Source organism: Enhydra lutris, unplaced genomic scaffold (genome assembly GCF_002288905.1).
Source record: "Enhydra lutris kenyoni isolate GAN:26980312 unplaced genomic scaffold, ASM228890v2 scaffoldscaffold9, whole genome shotgun sequence".
NCBI classification, from domain to species: Eukaryota; Metazoa; Chordata; class Mammalia; order Carnivora; family Mustelidae; genus Enhydra; species Enhydra lutris.
Window position 1 is genome coordinate 9,006,351 of NW_019154093.1, and position 15,656 is coordinate 9,022,006.

General features: G+C 54.7%; 1 protein-coding gene across 1 annotated transcript; it reads right to left on the reverse strand.

Moving 5' to 3' along the window:
• Positions 1-3,110: 3,110 nt before the first annotated feature.
• Positions 3,111-6,039, reverse strand: LOC111143127 (four and a half LIM domains 3). The gene is made up of 5 exons (XM_022496619.1): positions 5,716-6,039; positions 5,456-5,630; positions 4,327-4,496; positions 4,040-4,226; positions 3,111-3,908 (listed from the first exon to the last, which is right to left on the reverse strand). Exons 1-5 carry the CDS (start codon positions 5,869-5,871, stop codon positions 3,754-3,756), a joined length of 843 nt encoding a protein of 280 aa, XP_022352327.1. The 5' UTR covers positions 5,872-6,039; the 3' UTR covers positions 3,111-3,753.
• Between the last annotated feature and the right edge of the window lie 9,617 nt (positions 6,040-15,656).

A 15,656-nucleotide genomic window follows, 5' to 3' on the forward strand; every position in this document is an offset into this window, starting at 1 on the left:
CCAGAAAGGCAAATTTATGGAGGCAGAAAGTAGATGAGTGGTTGTCTGTGGCTGGAAATAAGATTGGAAGTGACAGCAAATTTGGTGGTGATAGAAATGTTTTAAAATTGGATCGTGGAGAGAGTTCCACAACGCTATTAAATTTGTTCAAAGTAATTGAATTGTACACTCAAAGCAGGTGAATTTTATGTTATGGACTTTATGGAACTTATCCCTCAATATAGCTGTTTAAAAAAAATCTATATGAACTCAATGGAAAGATGGCCACACAAAGTGAAAAAAAATCTAGACACATAACAGTATGTATAAAAATAGATGCACGAAGAGGTTATTTCTGTGAGGATATCCAAGTAACAGTAAACAATGGTTGTTTATGAGGAGATATCCCAGAAGATCTGGTTCAGGCGGGAAACTTTTCTTTGTGTGTACTCAGCATGAAAGGTTTTTTCTTAACATATACATATATTACTTTCACATTAAAAAAAAATGTTTATTTATTTATTTATTTGACTCAGAGAGAGAGAGAGAGAGAGAGCCAGAGAGTACAAGCAGAGGGAATGGCAGAGGGAGAGGGAGAAGCAGGCTCTGCACTGAGCAGAGAGCCCAACCCTGGGATCATAACCTGAGCTGAAGGCAGCTGCTTAACCGTCTGAGCCACCCACCCCACTTTCGCATTTTAAAAAATAAACTTAAAACTCAAAATGAAAATATGTATGTATGTAAACATGCTTAACAAAAAAGAACCAGGAGGCTGTACTATATCAAGGAATTATTAGTGATTTACCTATTCTCTTTACTTTTTGTAAGTCTCCAATTTTTCTAAAATAAGAATGCCTTGCTTTTTGTTTTTTAAAGTTTGAAAAATAACACAGGATGATAATGACTCTTGTCTTGCCGGCTCATGGGGTGTTTTGAGGGTTATATTTATGCCTAAAAATTTAAGCAAGATTTCAACCTTAGAGAGAGCACCCCTGGCAAAATTCACCAGAAGCGCCCCCCCCCCCCAAAGAGGTGGGAAATCTCCATTCAAGATTGAAGACAGGGGCGCCTGGGTGGCTCAGTGGGTTAAGCCACTGCCTTCGGCTCGGGTCATGATCTCAGGGTCCTGGGTTTGAGTCCCGCATCGGGCTCTCTGCTCAGCGGGGAGCCTGTTTCCCTTCCTCTCTCTCTCTCTCTCTCTCCCTGCCTCTCTGCCTACTTGTAGACCTCTGTCAAATAAATAAATAAAATCTTAAAAAAAAAAAAAAGATTGAAGGCAATCTGTGTGTGTGTGTGTGTGTGTTTGGTAGGGTTTGGAATCTACCATACTTCATCAAATATGAGATGCCTTCAAATGTTTTATGTTCCATCATTATTTTATGTTCCACTAAGAAAGAAAAAAATTGTTAAACTATGTCACATCTTCTACTATACAATGCATCTGGGTTTCCAAGATGTTAAATCTGAAAAATGTTTCTCTTGAAATCAATGACACCGTAACTGTGTATCTTTTCCTCTTAGGGGGATGTGGACCACTTAAGCAAAAGCATTCACCTTCTTTCCCTTAAAGCCTTCTCCTTTTCTGGTCCCTTGAGCCAGTCACCAAGTCGTGTTCTTTCCACCCTGATGCCTCTTTACCTCTCTCCTCCACCAGTGCACCAGCTTCCAACAGAGCCTGCTCATCTTACCCATGCTATCCATTATTCATGCTGTAGCCAGAGTGATCACTTATGCCCCTGCTTAAACATTTCCACTGGCTGCTTTACCCGTAGGGTGAGGTCTGTTTCACTTGGCATTAAATTTTTTGTGACCTGGCCTCTGCCTGCCATTTTACTCTCTTGGCACTTCCTCCGAATGAAATTATTTGCTGCTTCCCCAAAGCGCCATATGTTTTTTCAGCTCGCCCGTTCTTTGCACCAGCTGTTTTCTATGCTAGGACTACTCTTCCTCAACAAGTATTAATTGAACAAGTAGTAAGTACCAGGAGCTGAGAACAGTAGTGCGAGCAAGGCAGGCGCGAATCCAGTTCTCAAAGAAGCCGGTGGGAGAGACAAAAATGTAAACATGTAATTATTAATTATAAGCACGCGTGGTGGGTATTTGTAAAGGTTTGTTGAACATGTCAACCACAGCCCCAGAAAGTTTAGGATTCGAATCCGCCCGGGAGGCAGTCTGAAAGGAATCTACCTGTGACTGACTACCTAGGTGACTTTGTGGAACTGCCAAGTGGAGTCTCCACCTCTGTGAAATGGAAAAATGCGCGCCCCGCAGGATTTCTGGGAGGATTTAGTGTGAGATACAGATGATCACGCGGGTCAGCCGGACCGGTGGGCCCCTCTCCCAGGGGACGCGAGGGTCCACCCGCACCGTGGCGCCGGTCCCCACCCCAGGAGGCGGCGGGCGAGACCAGGAGCTCCCTAAGCCGCGCGCCCCGCGAGTGCGCACCAGTGTGCCTCCGACCGTCCGGGGCCGAGGGCGGGGCAGGGGCCGCGGGCGTCGGACGCCGACAGAGGGGAGCAGCGCTCCGCCCCATCTCCCCACTTTGGGGGACAGCCCCCCTCTCTCATTCCCGCCTCCTCCCCTGAATCACGGGGGGGCGGGGCCGTGACCCATTCATGCCGGGAATCGGATCCAGATGTTCCCGCGGCGCGTGCAGCTGCATCCTTGCCTTTTTTGGCAAAAAACGTGCGGCCGCGAGCGGATCCCGGGCCGCCTCCGCTAATCCTCGGGAAGAGGGGGAAGGGGGTTGGGGGTCTGGGCCCAGACTGGGAATCCGCACGGGGTGCTCTGCGGGATTTGGGAAGGGCTGCTAAAGGAGGGGGGCGGCTTGTACTGCAGCGGGGAACCCACCGCCAACTCCACTAGAGTCCGGGACCTCTCCCAAACCCCTCCCACCCCCACCCGGAGGAAAAAGCCCTTCGCCAGCACCGGGGAGGCTGGTTAAGCCTGAGAGGGACGGTAGCAGCGTCGGGGATCCCAGTTCTCTGGAGATTTCCCACCCCGTGGCCCAGCAGCTTCCTCCTCTGCCCTGCACCGAGGAGGTCTGGAAGAGCCTGAGTCTCCCGGTCTGCGAGGGAACCTCCCCCCCCCACCCCCACCCCCTGCCACCCGCAGACAAAAACAGAGAGGCCTTCGCTTCCTCACACTGCTTTATTGCAGAATCTGGAAGAGGGGGGGAATGAACCAATTCCACCCCTCTGCCCATCTCTGGGCAAAACGGAGCGCAAACAAAATGATAAAACACGGACTGGGCAAAACCCTGTGCTCTAGGATCCCCTTAAACAATGAACCCCCGATTTGCTGCCCAGAGAGCCCCAGCCCTGGGGATAGGGTGGGATTGGGGGTGGGGAGGACCAAGCCTGAGAAGAGTCCACTTCTGAGGGCTTCTCAGGCACCCATAGAAGACCTAAAGTCTCTGGAAAGAAGTCTAGATTGAAGGGGGCCTGGGTCCCAGAGTCCAGGTTTGGAGGGTTGGATAGAGAGCCCTGATCTGGGGAGAGGTCTTGGTCTGGGCACCAGACTGTGGGGAAAGGGTTGAATTCTGAAGTCCAGGCTTGTGAAAGGGATTTGAATCATGGAGGCTCCATAAAGGTCCAGGTTTGGGGGCCCTGGGTCAGGGAGTACCGGTATGGGGGTGTTGGAGTGGGGAAGCTAAATCCTGGAGCCCAGGAGGAGCCCTGATTTGAGGAGGGGCCGGGTCCCAAAGATGGTATGGAAAAGGAGCCTTAGTCCTGGAGCCGTGGTTTGGGAGGCCCTGGGCCCAGGAGTCCTGGCTCAGGGCCCTGCCTGGCTGCAACCCTGGCACAGCACTTGGTCTCCGTCCGGCACAAAGCCTTGGCCCACCAGGGAGGTGGAGCAGCGGGCGCAGGAGAAGCAGCTGTGGTGCCAGTGGCGGTCTTCGAAGGACACATACTTGCCTCCGCCGAGTCCTGGAGGGAGGCTGGAGGTGAGCTCCGAGGATCCAGAGCACAGCCCTGTCCCTCAGACCCCCCCATTCCAGATCCCGATCCCGCTCCCTTGCTTACACCCTACCCGCCGTGCTCCTTGACCCACGTCGCACCTGTGATGGGGCTTTTGCAGCTGCTGCACTTGGGTGCAAAGAGTTCTCCAAAACAGGCCACGCAGTAGGGATCATCATCCCGGGAGGTGAACTGCTGTCCTGCCAGGGGCGTCTGGCATCCCGTGCAGACCAGGCATTCTCGATGCCAGGGCTGGTCACGGTAGGTCACGCCGCCTTGCGTCAGCGTCTGTAGGGGCAGCACCGGTCAGCAGGGGGGGAGCGGTGGTGATCCCCACCCTGGGACAGAGCCTCGCTCACTCCCCACCCCCCACCGGCCCTGCCCCCACCTTGCTGCAGCGAGCGCAGCGAGGGGCAAACTTGTTCTCATAGCAGGGGACGCAGTAGTGAGCACCCTTGTCTGGCACGAAGGAACGGGAGCCAAGAGGCTGTTCACAGCCGCTGCACAGGAAGCAATGCTCGTGCCATGTCTGGCCTCCATATTCCAGCTTCCGGGACCCTGTAGGGAACAGGGGTCCCTCTCAGAGGCTGGGTCCCAAGCTCCTGAGGGTTGCCCTCTGCTGCCCCCAAGAAGAGACCCCGCTGTTCCCAAAGCCCAAGCTGGGTGGCATCCACACACACGCACTAGGACCCTCACCACCTGTATGGCAACCATGACCCGCTCCTCCCCAAGACCACACATGCTAGGCCCCCATAATCTAGACGCGAGGGTCTGGCATGTATGAAGTCCCCACATGTGCTAGATAGGACCACGTCAGTATCCACCAGGCCTCCATGTCACAGGCACGATGACTCAGCACATGCTAAGCCCTTATACACCAGACACGATAGCTTTAGCACACCCACAAAGACCCAGGTGCACTAGGCCAGCGAGTCTCTGCCCCCATTGGGTTCTAACGCTGGGCACCTGGATTCAGTACACGCGAAGCCTTGATGTCTCCTAATCATGTCATTGTCCACATGTTCTCAGCCCTCACCTATCTACAAGGCATGCAGGTCACCATACATGTTAGGCCTTGTTTACCAATCCCTACCAAGCCCCGATGCGCCTAGCAGGATGGTCTCACTGGACTCCTCGCTCCTAGTGTACTAAATACGCAGGTATGTCTCAAGCTTGTCAGTCTGCCCATGCACGGTAAGCCCACAGGTTTGTACCAGGTCCGGCACATGTTAAACCCTCAGGAACATTCCAAGCATGTGGGTTCCTGCACATGCTAAGCGCTCATGTGTATCCCTGGGCATGCCAGTCCCTGTGCACGCTCATCTCCCAGGAGTGTACAGGCAGGACCAATCCTGTACATGCTCAATTTCCAAAAAGATGCCATGCGTGCAGGTCTTTGTAATACTAAGCCTCCCAGGATGCGCCGTACACGTGCCCATCCCTCGGCCGTGCATGGAGCCTGCGCAGAGGCCAGGCATCAGGGCGGCAGGTGCATGGCGGGGCCTCCGGGGACGTACCGGGCATGACGGTCTCCCCGCAGGCGGAGCACTGTGATGAGAAGGCGCTGCAGTAGCAATCGTTGCAGAGCAGCTCGTTGTCCTGGCAGGTGAAGGGCTCGTCGGCCAGGGAGCGCTTGCAGCGGCAGCAGCGGAAGCAGCCCTCGTGGAAATGGCGGTCTTCATAGAACAGCTCCTGCAGGGAGCATGGCAGGGGCCTGGCACCCGTGCCCCTCTGCCAGCCTCCACCCACTCTTTGCCCGGTCTGGTCCAGTCCTTACCCTGGAGTCGTGCCCGATAAGCTGCTGGCACTCGGCACAGGTGTTGGCAAAGGTGCTGTCATAGCAGGGCACACAGTAGGGGCCATCGTCCGTCTGGATGTATTTGCGGCCATACAGGCTCTCGCTGCATTTTGCACAGTCAAAGGCCTCGCTCATGATGGCTGTGAGTGAGCCCTGCCAGGCGCCAAAGGTGGGGCATGGTCACCCAGTTGGGCTGTGGCTTAGCCCCTTGCAAAAGCCCTTTGTGTTAAAAACAACAACTACAACAACAACAAACCCAAGAGACCAGGCCTAAGAAATGCGGGGTCCAAACAGCACACGATGAAGATGGGGGTGCTTCTGGAAAGCCAGGAGTCATGCATGTTTATTTCTGTATTTAACGGCGTGTGGGGCGGGGGAGAAGGGGTCAGGAAAAAATCAGGAAGCAGAAGTTGTTTTCTTATCTGAGCCCTGGCAGATCTGGGGGGAGGGGGCTTTTCCTGGGTCAGTGACTCATTTCCTGCCCCAGCCTGAGTTTAGCTTCTACTGTCCCTACTGTCCACAAAGGGACAGGAGCAGGGGCAGAGAGTCACCCCACTCTCTATCGTGAGTGAAGAGCACTCCCGCCCTTTTCTGACTCCCAGGAAGGGGCCTTAGGGATATGGAAGAAGGAACCTCCACTCAGAGCTCCGGAGTGAGGAGCTTAGGGATGTGAATGGGCTGTGCCCGCCCTCTCCCTGTCCAAGAGCCAGTGGAATGTTAGAGAGATATTGGGCCATGAATGGTGGAGGTGGAAGTCACCTCAGGCCTCCTTCCGTCCGGGAGAATCAGCCCAAGCAAGGACTTCAGAGGCTCAGGCTAGGTTTAAGCAGGAAGGAAATCCTGTAAGCTGGACACAGCCAAGCTTCCCCAGCTGGACCCTCTGCCCTCAGCCCCATGCAGCCCCTGCTGGGTCTCTGGTCACACAAGCCCGGGCAGCCTTGGCCTGCACATCTGCAGCAGCTGTGGCAGAAGGATGGCCAGATGTCAGGTTTGGCCGGCAACAGGGGCAAGAAAAGGGAACTGAGATGCCTGGGGAGGGAGGGGGAACTGAAGACAGGGATTACACAGCATGCCCCTGCCATCTCCAGCCAGGCATCACTCCTGGCAGATCTTTCCAGTCCCCTGGGTCATTATTTCCCTCCCCCCGCCTCTGGGAGAAACAGCATCTCCCCAGCTTTTCTGGTTTCTGAGGGTTTGGGGTAGGGGGAGTAGAGGGTGAGGGAATGGGAGCCACAGAAGACATTTTCTCCCCAATCAGGCCCCCTCTTGGGTGGGGAGTCAGGCAAGGGGGAGCCCTGAGAGCTGTGCTGCAGACACCCAGCCCCCACCAAACCTCAGACACTTTCCATTTTCTCAGGAACAAAGCATGTTTGCGGGATGAGGTCATCCACACAGCTGCCTCTGGAACAGGAGCATGGGGAGTGGGGGGGGCAGGGAAGTGGGGTTCCCAGTCCCTTCTGCTGCCCCTGACTCCAGTCTCTAGCCCCAGGTTCAGAGCTCCCCGCCCCCAGCATCCTCCGTCATGAAGCCTGCTTTCCAAGGGCTGGGATCCCTGGCTGGGTGGAGAGGAACCACCAGGATTCATAGGAAGGGGATGTTCTCACAGCTGCAGAGGAGCCTGGAGAGGACAAAGGAACCCACCAACCCACTACCTACCCCCACCCCCCACCACTAACTGGCAGTCCCCGGAGTCTGCCCAGGCTCGAGCTGAAGGAAAAGTGCTCCTTTTCTCGGCCACCCCCAGTGGGAAATTCTGGCCAAGAAGCATTGCTCTGGCTTGGAGTTCAGATTCCAGGTGCCAGCAAACGCCCAAGCCTGGAGGGCCTGACTCTTGAAGGGATGTTCTGTGAACTCAAAGCTGCCCTTCTGTACAATGTGTGTGTTGGGGAGGAATACAAAGTTCATACCCCAGGCCAGGCCGCCAGGCCATGAGGCCTCCAGGGGCTGGGATCTTCAGAAAGGAGATTCTGAGGGAGAGCTATGCTGTACAGTAGAGGGTAGCCCTCTTTCTTGTCCACTCCCCACCAGTCAGGCTGGGTTTCCTCTGGCCCAGCATCTGAGGGTTGCCTGGGCTGTCAGCCACCGGGCAGCAGGGGGCCACACAGGTGGAGCGTGTGGCTATGGTCTGTCTGGGAGTGACCTGAGTCTTTTCCTTCCTTCCTGGCGTGGCCCACAGCAGCCATCACCTTCCCGGGCCCAGGCTAGCCCTGAGGCCAAACCCTGGGAGGCAGTCACCACTCTGAAACAGGGACACCCCAAATAGGGTATGGGCATGGCTTCTGTTTCCTTCCCAGAATCCCCCAGGCTCTTAGTCTGTCCAGCTGGATGCTAATGAGGACAGAGTGAAGGGCACAATCAAGGCCCACCTGTCCCTGCCCATCCCCCTCCCTCACCATCTCCCTCCTACTTTCCCTGGCAGGGCTAGGGGACTGAAGACAGCCAGTCTTATATTCCTTCATGGCTAGTCGGGTATTGTGGGGGGGAGGTGCAGGGGAGACTGCTCAGTCTGCCAGATGGCTCTCAGCCCCTGCTTCCACCAACACACACACACACACCCCTACACCTGACCCAGACACACACACATCTGGCACATCCCGGTGAACCTCCCAGAGCTCAGAGCGGCTGGATAAATGGCTGAGGCATGTGGCATACAGAGGCTCAAATGTGGCATGTGGATCTGAATCCTGACTTCTTCGCTTACTAGCTGGATGATCTTGGGCAAGTCACTTAAGGTCCCTCTGGGCCTGTTTCCTTATCTAAGCTTACCTCCTACTCCTGCGGTTGCTGTCAGGCTGAAATGTTGGTGCTTGGAAAGCACCTGGCGGAAAGTGAGTAGTCAGTAAATGGTAGCCGTTGGTGTTTTTATTATTAGCCCCTCACACACCAGGGGTCAGACAAGTTTCTGAGCCAGGCCTGGGTCAGGGAGCTGGCCTGGGTTTTGACCTGGAAGTTCTCAGGGTAGACCCACAGATAGAACAAAGAGCCCCCCCGCCGCCCTGGCCCTGTTCTGCTGGGAGAAGTAAAGATGCCCAGGATGTGGGGCTGGCCAAGGAGCTCAGTGGGACCAGCCTGACCCCAGAGAGACCCGTCACCCGGGTACACAGGTATAAGTACCTGCACAATGCCCTGCTTTGCACGAAGTGCCATCCTATCCACCATTTCACCATATCTCACAGAAGACAGGCAGGATAGGGCATCATTCCCATCTTACAGTTGAGCATAGAAACCAGGGACAAGCCAGACCCAAGGTCACTCAGGTCTCAGAAAGGCCTGCTTTCCAGCCTGGAGCCCTTTCCCGTTTTTCTCCCTAAAATTGCTGCAGTGGCAGTAAAGGGGGTGGTCAACACTTAAGAGCAGGGGTATGGGATACGGGGTGACATCACCAGCACAGGAACCTCACTCTTCTCCCCCAGCTGCCAACCCTACTGTTGGAAGACACCCAGAAGCCTTTCCAACTACCCATGCCAACCGCTCAACTCCTTTGCCCCCCTCCACCATGCACTGTCCAGGAGGACCCTGGCCACGTCCCACAGCTGTGAGTCAGGATCAGAGCAGACCCTTCCCCCAGCTCCCAAGAACTGAAAGGAAATTTAAGGGGAGAAACCTAATTCCCCCCACCCCCTCACCTCCTGCTATCAGGCACCAACCCCAAAATTTCCCTTCTCTCCTCCCCTCCCCCCATGGGGCCTAGGAGTCAAAGGAGTTTAGGGGAAGGGGGGTGGGAAGTAGGATCCAGCAGCTGTCTTGGGGACAGCAGAGGAACAGTTCATTCACCCTGGGTCCCCCAGGGCTGAAGCAGCCCGTCCAAGATTTGAGTTTAAAAATAAGTTGGGCTGTCTTGGTATATGCCTGGGGCTCCTTTTTGATCTCAGTCTGTCTCAGGTCCTCTGCCTCACAGGGGTCTGGCTGGCCCAGAGTTTCTGTTTCCCCACATCCTTGCTTCCCAGTCTTTCAGGCCAGAGTCTTTACAGGTCTGTCTGGGAAGCTGTCAATGCGTCCCCATCAAAGCCAGCTCTGCCCCACTCAGCCAGTCCGTTCCTCTGCACACTTGAGCGGTCTTCCTGTTTTGCGTGTATCTATCTCTCTGGCTGGTTAGCTCCCAATGCCCCCGCACACCCGGCGGGTTTCTACCCCTGGACACCCAAATCTTGGTACCTGAGTCTCTCTAAGGGGTTCCTACCCCTTCTCTCACTTAGCACCTCTGTTGCTGAGTGTCTCCGTCTCCAGTTTCTGGACGGCTCTCTAGGCCTCACAGAGGCTAATCTATCACGAGGCTAACGAATCTTAGGCTTCAGCGCCCCTCACTTGCCTAAGACCCTGCAAAGCCCCGGGAAGGTCGCTACAATGTGTCCACGGGGGGCAATGCATGCTTCTCCTTCAGATGCTCCGCTCCACAAAACCTGGGTCGGTCCCTCTGCCTCGGGTCTGCCTCTCGGTGACTCTACCGCCAAGCCTCTGTCCTTTCCTCGGGTATCCCTGCAGCCTCCTGTCTAAGCCTGCCTCTCCTGTCCCAGTCTCGGTCGCTCTCCACCGGGCTTTCTGGAAGCCTCAGTTTTTCGAACCCTCCCGGTGGCTTGCTTCACTCTGGCTTCTCCATTTCAAACTTGCCCCCCCCGCCCCCGCCCAAGTCTCGGAGCAGCCCCCGCCCCGCTTGGAGTCCAGGATCAGTGCGATCCGGGAGGCACCCTCCGGGGCTCAGCGCCCCCGCGCCGCCCGCTCCCAGCGCGCCCCGGGTCATCTCGGCCGGACCCGGGTCGGGAGTAGGGGGCGGCGGCTGGGGCAGGGAGCGGGGATTCGGAGCCGGGTTCGGCGGGGAGCTCACCTCGAAGCGGGCGGCGGCGGAGGGGAAGCCGGGCCGCGCGTCCCTCACCGGCTCGTACCTGCGGGCCGGGCAGAGCTGGGGCAGAGCAAGCCGCCCGGGAGGCTGCGGGCTGCACACGAACTGTGTGGGCGAGTGGGAGCACTGCCCCAACCCCTCCCCGAGGAAGTGCGCGCGGGGCCCGCCCCGCCCGGACCCCGCCCCCTGGCCGCCCCTGCCCGCGGGGTGGGGACCCCGCCCCGGCCCCGCATCCCAGAGGCTGGGGGCCAGACCCCGCCCACATCTCCTCTTTGCGCTGGACCCCGCTCCAGGTCCCCTCGGCCGGCCCAGTCTAACCTGGCTCTCCCAACCTTCCCGGGTGGCCTGGACCCCGCCCCCGTCCCCTCTTCGCTTTCGCCGTACTCTCCCCCTGCCTTCCCCTCTCTCACCGGCAGCCAGCGGGAGACTGCTCTACTCCATCTCAAGGAAGGGGTACAGGACCCAGCAGACCAAACCAAGGTCCATTAGGGGACCAAGAGTCCCCGCCTCTTCGAGAGTGCACCCCTCCCCCCGCTTCCAGCTTACCCCCCACCCCCACCCTGGGGTCACACCTAGACCGAGTTTGTAAAAGAGTACTTAATCAAGCCTGGGGGAGGGGGTGGTTTTGATTCTGCTGTCATGGCCCTATCAGTGGGAACCAAGATGTTCTCTGGCAACAAGGAGTGAAGAGAAGACCCCCTAACCCCGGAGAGGACCTTGACCTTCAAAGCACTTGATTTCAGGGCTCTGAGTGGCAAAAACAGAAGTAATCAACTCCTTACCTCCAGCCGCGTCCTGGGACAGAGAAGTTTGGCCTTGTTTTCCACAGTGCCCAGGAATAGTTTTGACCTTTGAAGCCCAGGGGAGACCCTAATCCTTGGCCTCATGGTTTTTGGGTTTCTCAGGGAGGGGTGTGAAGCGTGTGCTCAGATGGGGCACTGCAGGGTTGGTGGAGGGAAGTGGAGGGAACCCCTCCTCCCCCACCTCTACAGTTTCCAATCCTCTGGCTTCCTCCCTGTGCCTGGGAGGGAGGACTGGCGCCTGCCAGGGACACAAGGCCCCTCCAGGTCCTTGAGGCCAACTCCCCTGGGATCCTCAGGCTTGTCACTAGGCATAAATAGCCTCGATGTAGAAGAGTGGGGGAGGGAGGAGGAGGCTCTGCTGTGCTGTTCGCAAAACAAGAGACAACAAACCAACCCTAGAAATAACCTCAGCATCTAGAGTAGAGATTCAGGTGCCCACAGAGGTTCTCCCATCCCCCAGGCTGGGTCCAGCCAAGTTCTCAGAGCAGAGACTCATTCCCATCCAGGCTGGAGCTCCTGAATTCCTTCCACTCCCATCTCTGAATCATATGCTTGCCTTCCTGGGTCCCAAGTCACCCTTGAGGCCAGGTTTCCTTCCAAAATCAAACTAATTGCTTTATTATTGTTCCTGATACCTGGACTATAAGTGCCATGAGGGCAGGGACTAGGTCCTTCTTGTTCACTACCCCATTCCCAGTACTTACTCCGAAGTCAGCACATAATAAATATCTGATGAATGAATGAATGAATGAACGAATGAATGGCACTGCTTCAGTTTCCACTCCTCTCTACCTCAGTTTGGACCACAGGTACCTGCTAACCAGAGTCCAGGGAGTAAGCAGCCCGCCCACGGGTGGGCCCTTTCTCTGGGCTTTGTCTTGCAGGTGTAGGTGACTCCTAGACCTGGGGAGGGCAGGGAAGATTGCCTGGTTGGAGTAGATGACAAGGCAGGGTCTGATCTGGGGTAAGGAGAGGGCAAAGATGAGCCGCTTTCAGAGAGGGAGGGCTTAAGACTGAGTAAGGAAGGTGATGGATCAAAGATAGAGTTGGGGTCTCTGGTGTTTCCTCACTGCTTGAACCTCTGCTGAACAGCCTTAATAAGAGCTGGCATGTCCTGAGGTCTTTGCACCAGTCCCTCCCTGCCTAAACACTTTGCATATATATATATATATATATATATATACACACACACACATATGTGTGTATATATATATATAATTTTAAAAGATATACTTTAAAATATATATATTTAAAAGATTTTAAATAAATATCTATATTTCTTTGGCAGAGAGAGATACAGTGAGAGCGGGAAGGAACACAAGTAGGGGGAGTGGGAAAGGGAGAAGCAGGCCTCTTGCTGAGTAAGGAGCCCGACACGGGGCTCCATCCCAGGACCCTGGATCATGACCTGAGCTGAAGGAAGACGCTTAAGGACTGAGCCACCCAGGCGCCCCAGCACTTTGCATACATTAATGTACTTGATTATCCCACAACTGTATGAAATGTGTATTCTTATCCCCATTTTAAGGATGAGAAAATGGAGGTACAGAGAGAATAAGTAACCTGCCAAAGGTGACACAGCTAATAATGGCAAAGGCTGCATTCAAATCCACACAATCAAATGTCAGAGCTCCTTATGCCATAAAGGGCTTAACCAGCAGGCCCTGCAGCCTCTTTTGTCACTCAACCTCTTTACGCTTCAGTTTGCTCATCCCTTAAGAGTGCTTGACTCCCGGGGCACCTGAGTAGCTCAGTGGGTTAAGCCGCTGCCTTCGGCTCGGGTCATGATCTCAGGGTCCTGGGATCGAGTCCTGCATCGGGCTCTCTGCTCAGCAGGGAGCCTGCTTCCCTCTCTCTCTCTCTGCCTGCCTCTCTGCCTACTTGTGATCTGTCTCTGTCAAATAAATAAATAAAAAATCTTTAAAAAAAAAAAAAAAGAGTGCTTGACTCCCTGTCTCCCAGCATTCTCATGAGTATTAGAGGCGAGTACACAGTAGGTATTGAGTATGTGGGACTCACTCGGCCCAACACATTCCCTTTCATGGTCCAGTGTTAAGGTTCTGCTGCTTGGATTGGGAGTCTGGAGGCCAGAGAAAATTAGATTTCTGGCTTGGGCCAGCCTGGGGGAGGGACACTGGTAAAGGGCAGGGGCTATGTGTCCTTTCCCCTCCCCATTTCTAGCTCTCCAGTGGGCTCACATTTCCCTTGGCCCAGGAGGACTACGTGCCCCAGGGAGGTCTAGGGATCAGCCACATGGACTCCCTGTTCCCATTTCCCATCAGTCCTCCCCCCCTCTCTAGAGAACAGGTGTGTCTGAGCTGGGGCTGGAAGAAGAGCCTGATTGCTGGATGACTAGCCTTGGGTGAGTGGGATCTGGCAATCCCTTCGCCCCTCAGGAAGCCCCCACACACCCTTCCTTATCTCATGCTGGAAGAGGGCTCACTCCGGGTCTTCTGGCTGTTCTCTCACCTTGGAAGCATTTTTAAAGAGGAGCCCCCGAGTGACAACTGACAGGCCTCTCTTGGTTTCCTGTGGGTGCTGAATCACTCCCCGATGCTTGTGATCACAAGCCCTTCTTTCCCCAGTGAGAAAACTTCCTTCCTTCTCTGGGCGTATTGCCCACTCTTACCCACTGGGCTGCCTGGAGCCCCCGCCTGGCCTCATGGCTTAGCAGACACCCCCTTTCAGATTGCCCAGATTGCACTATTCTCATGACCCCAAGCCTCGCAATACTCTGTGGGTGTAGAGGGTGAAGTGAGTGACTTCTAAAGAGTATGCAGGGTTGGGGGTGGGTGGGGCAGGAGAATTAACCTGTATTGCCCTCTACAAGCAAGGCACCATGCTAAGTGTTAGTCATTGCCTCCTTCGGTTCTCACAAAAGCCGTATGAGTTGGTTATGTTATTATTTCTGTCTGATAGGATAGGAGGCGGGGCTCAGAGAATTTGACCATGTGGCCCTAAATCCAAGCTGATAGTGGTGGCTGTGCGATTCAAACCCAAGGCTGATTCCTGGGTCCCCTTAACGGAGCTGGGGCTGGAATGGTGGATCAAATCACGAAGGGCCTTGTCTTTCAATGTTTAAGTCACAAATGAGGTGCAAGTTTGTTAATGTCTATGACCTGAGTTGGGCAAAAGGCTCAGATTGAGAGGCAGGAAAAAGCTTTTCACATGGCAGATCTCAGCTACTTTCAGCTTTGTCATGCACACCCGTGTGCTGGACTGGCACCTCCCGGGACTGAGGAGAGAATTTCCTCGGAGAGCCTCAGTGGGAGGCGTGAGCTCTGTCACGACAAATGGGTGCAATTGCAGAACTCACTGAGGGTTAGCTTCATGTAATAGAAAAGAAAACCAAACACCTCTGAAGTGCCCTACTGTGCCCAACCCTCTCTCTAGCCTATTGGTAGCTTTAGTAACAACAACAACAACCATTGCTCCAATTGATTGTGAACTCGTTTAAGGGGTGAACACAGCATTAAGCACTTTAAACGTATTAGTTTTTTTAATCCTTACAACAATTCCGTAGACATACTATTATTACTATCATTTTACAGATGGGGAGATCGAGGTTCATTGAAGCTAATTTTGCCTTGGCTGGTGGCAGTTAGGATCAGAACACACCTCTGTGGTTTTTGGTCCTAATCGTTACATTGTACCGCCTCTGAAACTCAATTCTGTCAGCCAGCCATTCCTTCAGGGTGTGAGGGACTCAAAGCTTTTAACTACCGCCGGGAGAGAACTCCTGCATTCAGCTGTGAGCCTCTCCACAGTCCTGTGAAGCAAGCAGAACACGCTATTATTATCCTTGTTTTATGGACGAGAAAAATGATGCTCATTAAAATCAAAAGACCTGTCAAAAGTCACACAGCTGGTAAGTGGCAGAGCCAAACATGGCTTTAAGTTCTCCTGTCTGTAGGGTGCGCTTTCCCGCACAGGATAAAAAATTCACACGACTCGTACCTTGTCACGCACTGCATAAATCGGGTAATTGGAGCGGAGCGGTAGGTGACTGCGCGTGCGCACACCCAAGCCCTGCTCAGCCCGAGGGCAGTGCCAGCCACGTGTTCCCAGGAGCCAAAGCGGAGCCGAGCGCGAAAACGAGATCTCGGTACACGTGCACAAGTTCTGGCGAATCAGAACAGACTCTTGCAGAGTCACGGGACTAGACCCAGGAAACTACACTTCCCAGAAGCAGCTTGGGTCTGGACGTCTCCGTTGGAGGACGTAGTTCCGGAAAAGCAGGCGCCGGATAGGCTGCGGATAGGACGTGGGCTGTTCTAAGC

Coding starts and splice junctions, on each gene's coding strand:
- LOC111143127 (XM_022496619.1), bottom strand. CDS start 5,871: ATGAGCGAGGCCTTTGACTGTGCAAAATGCAGCGAGAGCCTGTATGGC. Junction 4,497..5,455: donor CGGGGAGACCGTCATGCCCG/GTACGTCCCCGG, acceptor TGTTCCCTACAG/GGTCCCGGAAGCTGGAATAT. Junction 3,909..4,039: donor CTGCAAAAGCCCCATCACAG/GTGCGACGTGGG, acceptor GCCTCCCTCCAG/GACTCGGCGGAGGCAAGTAT.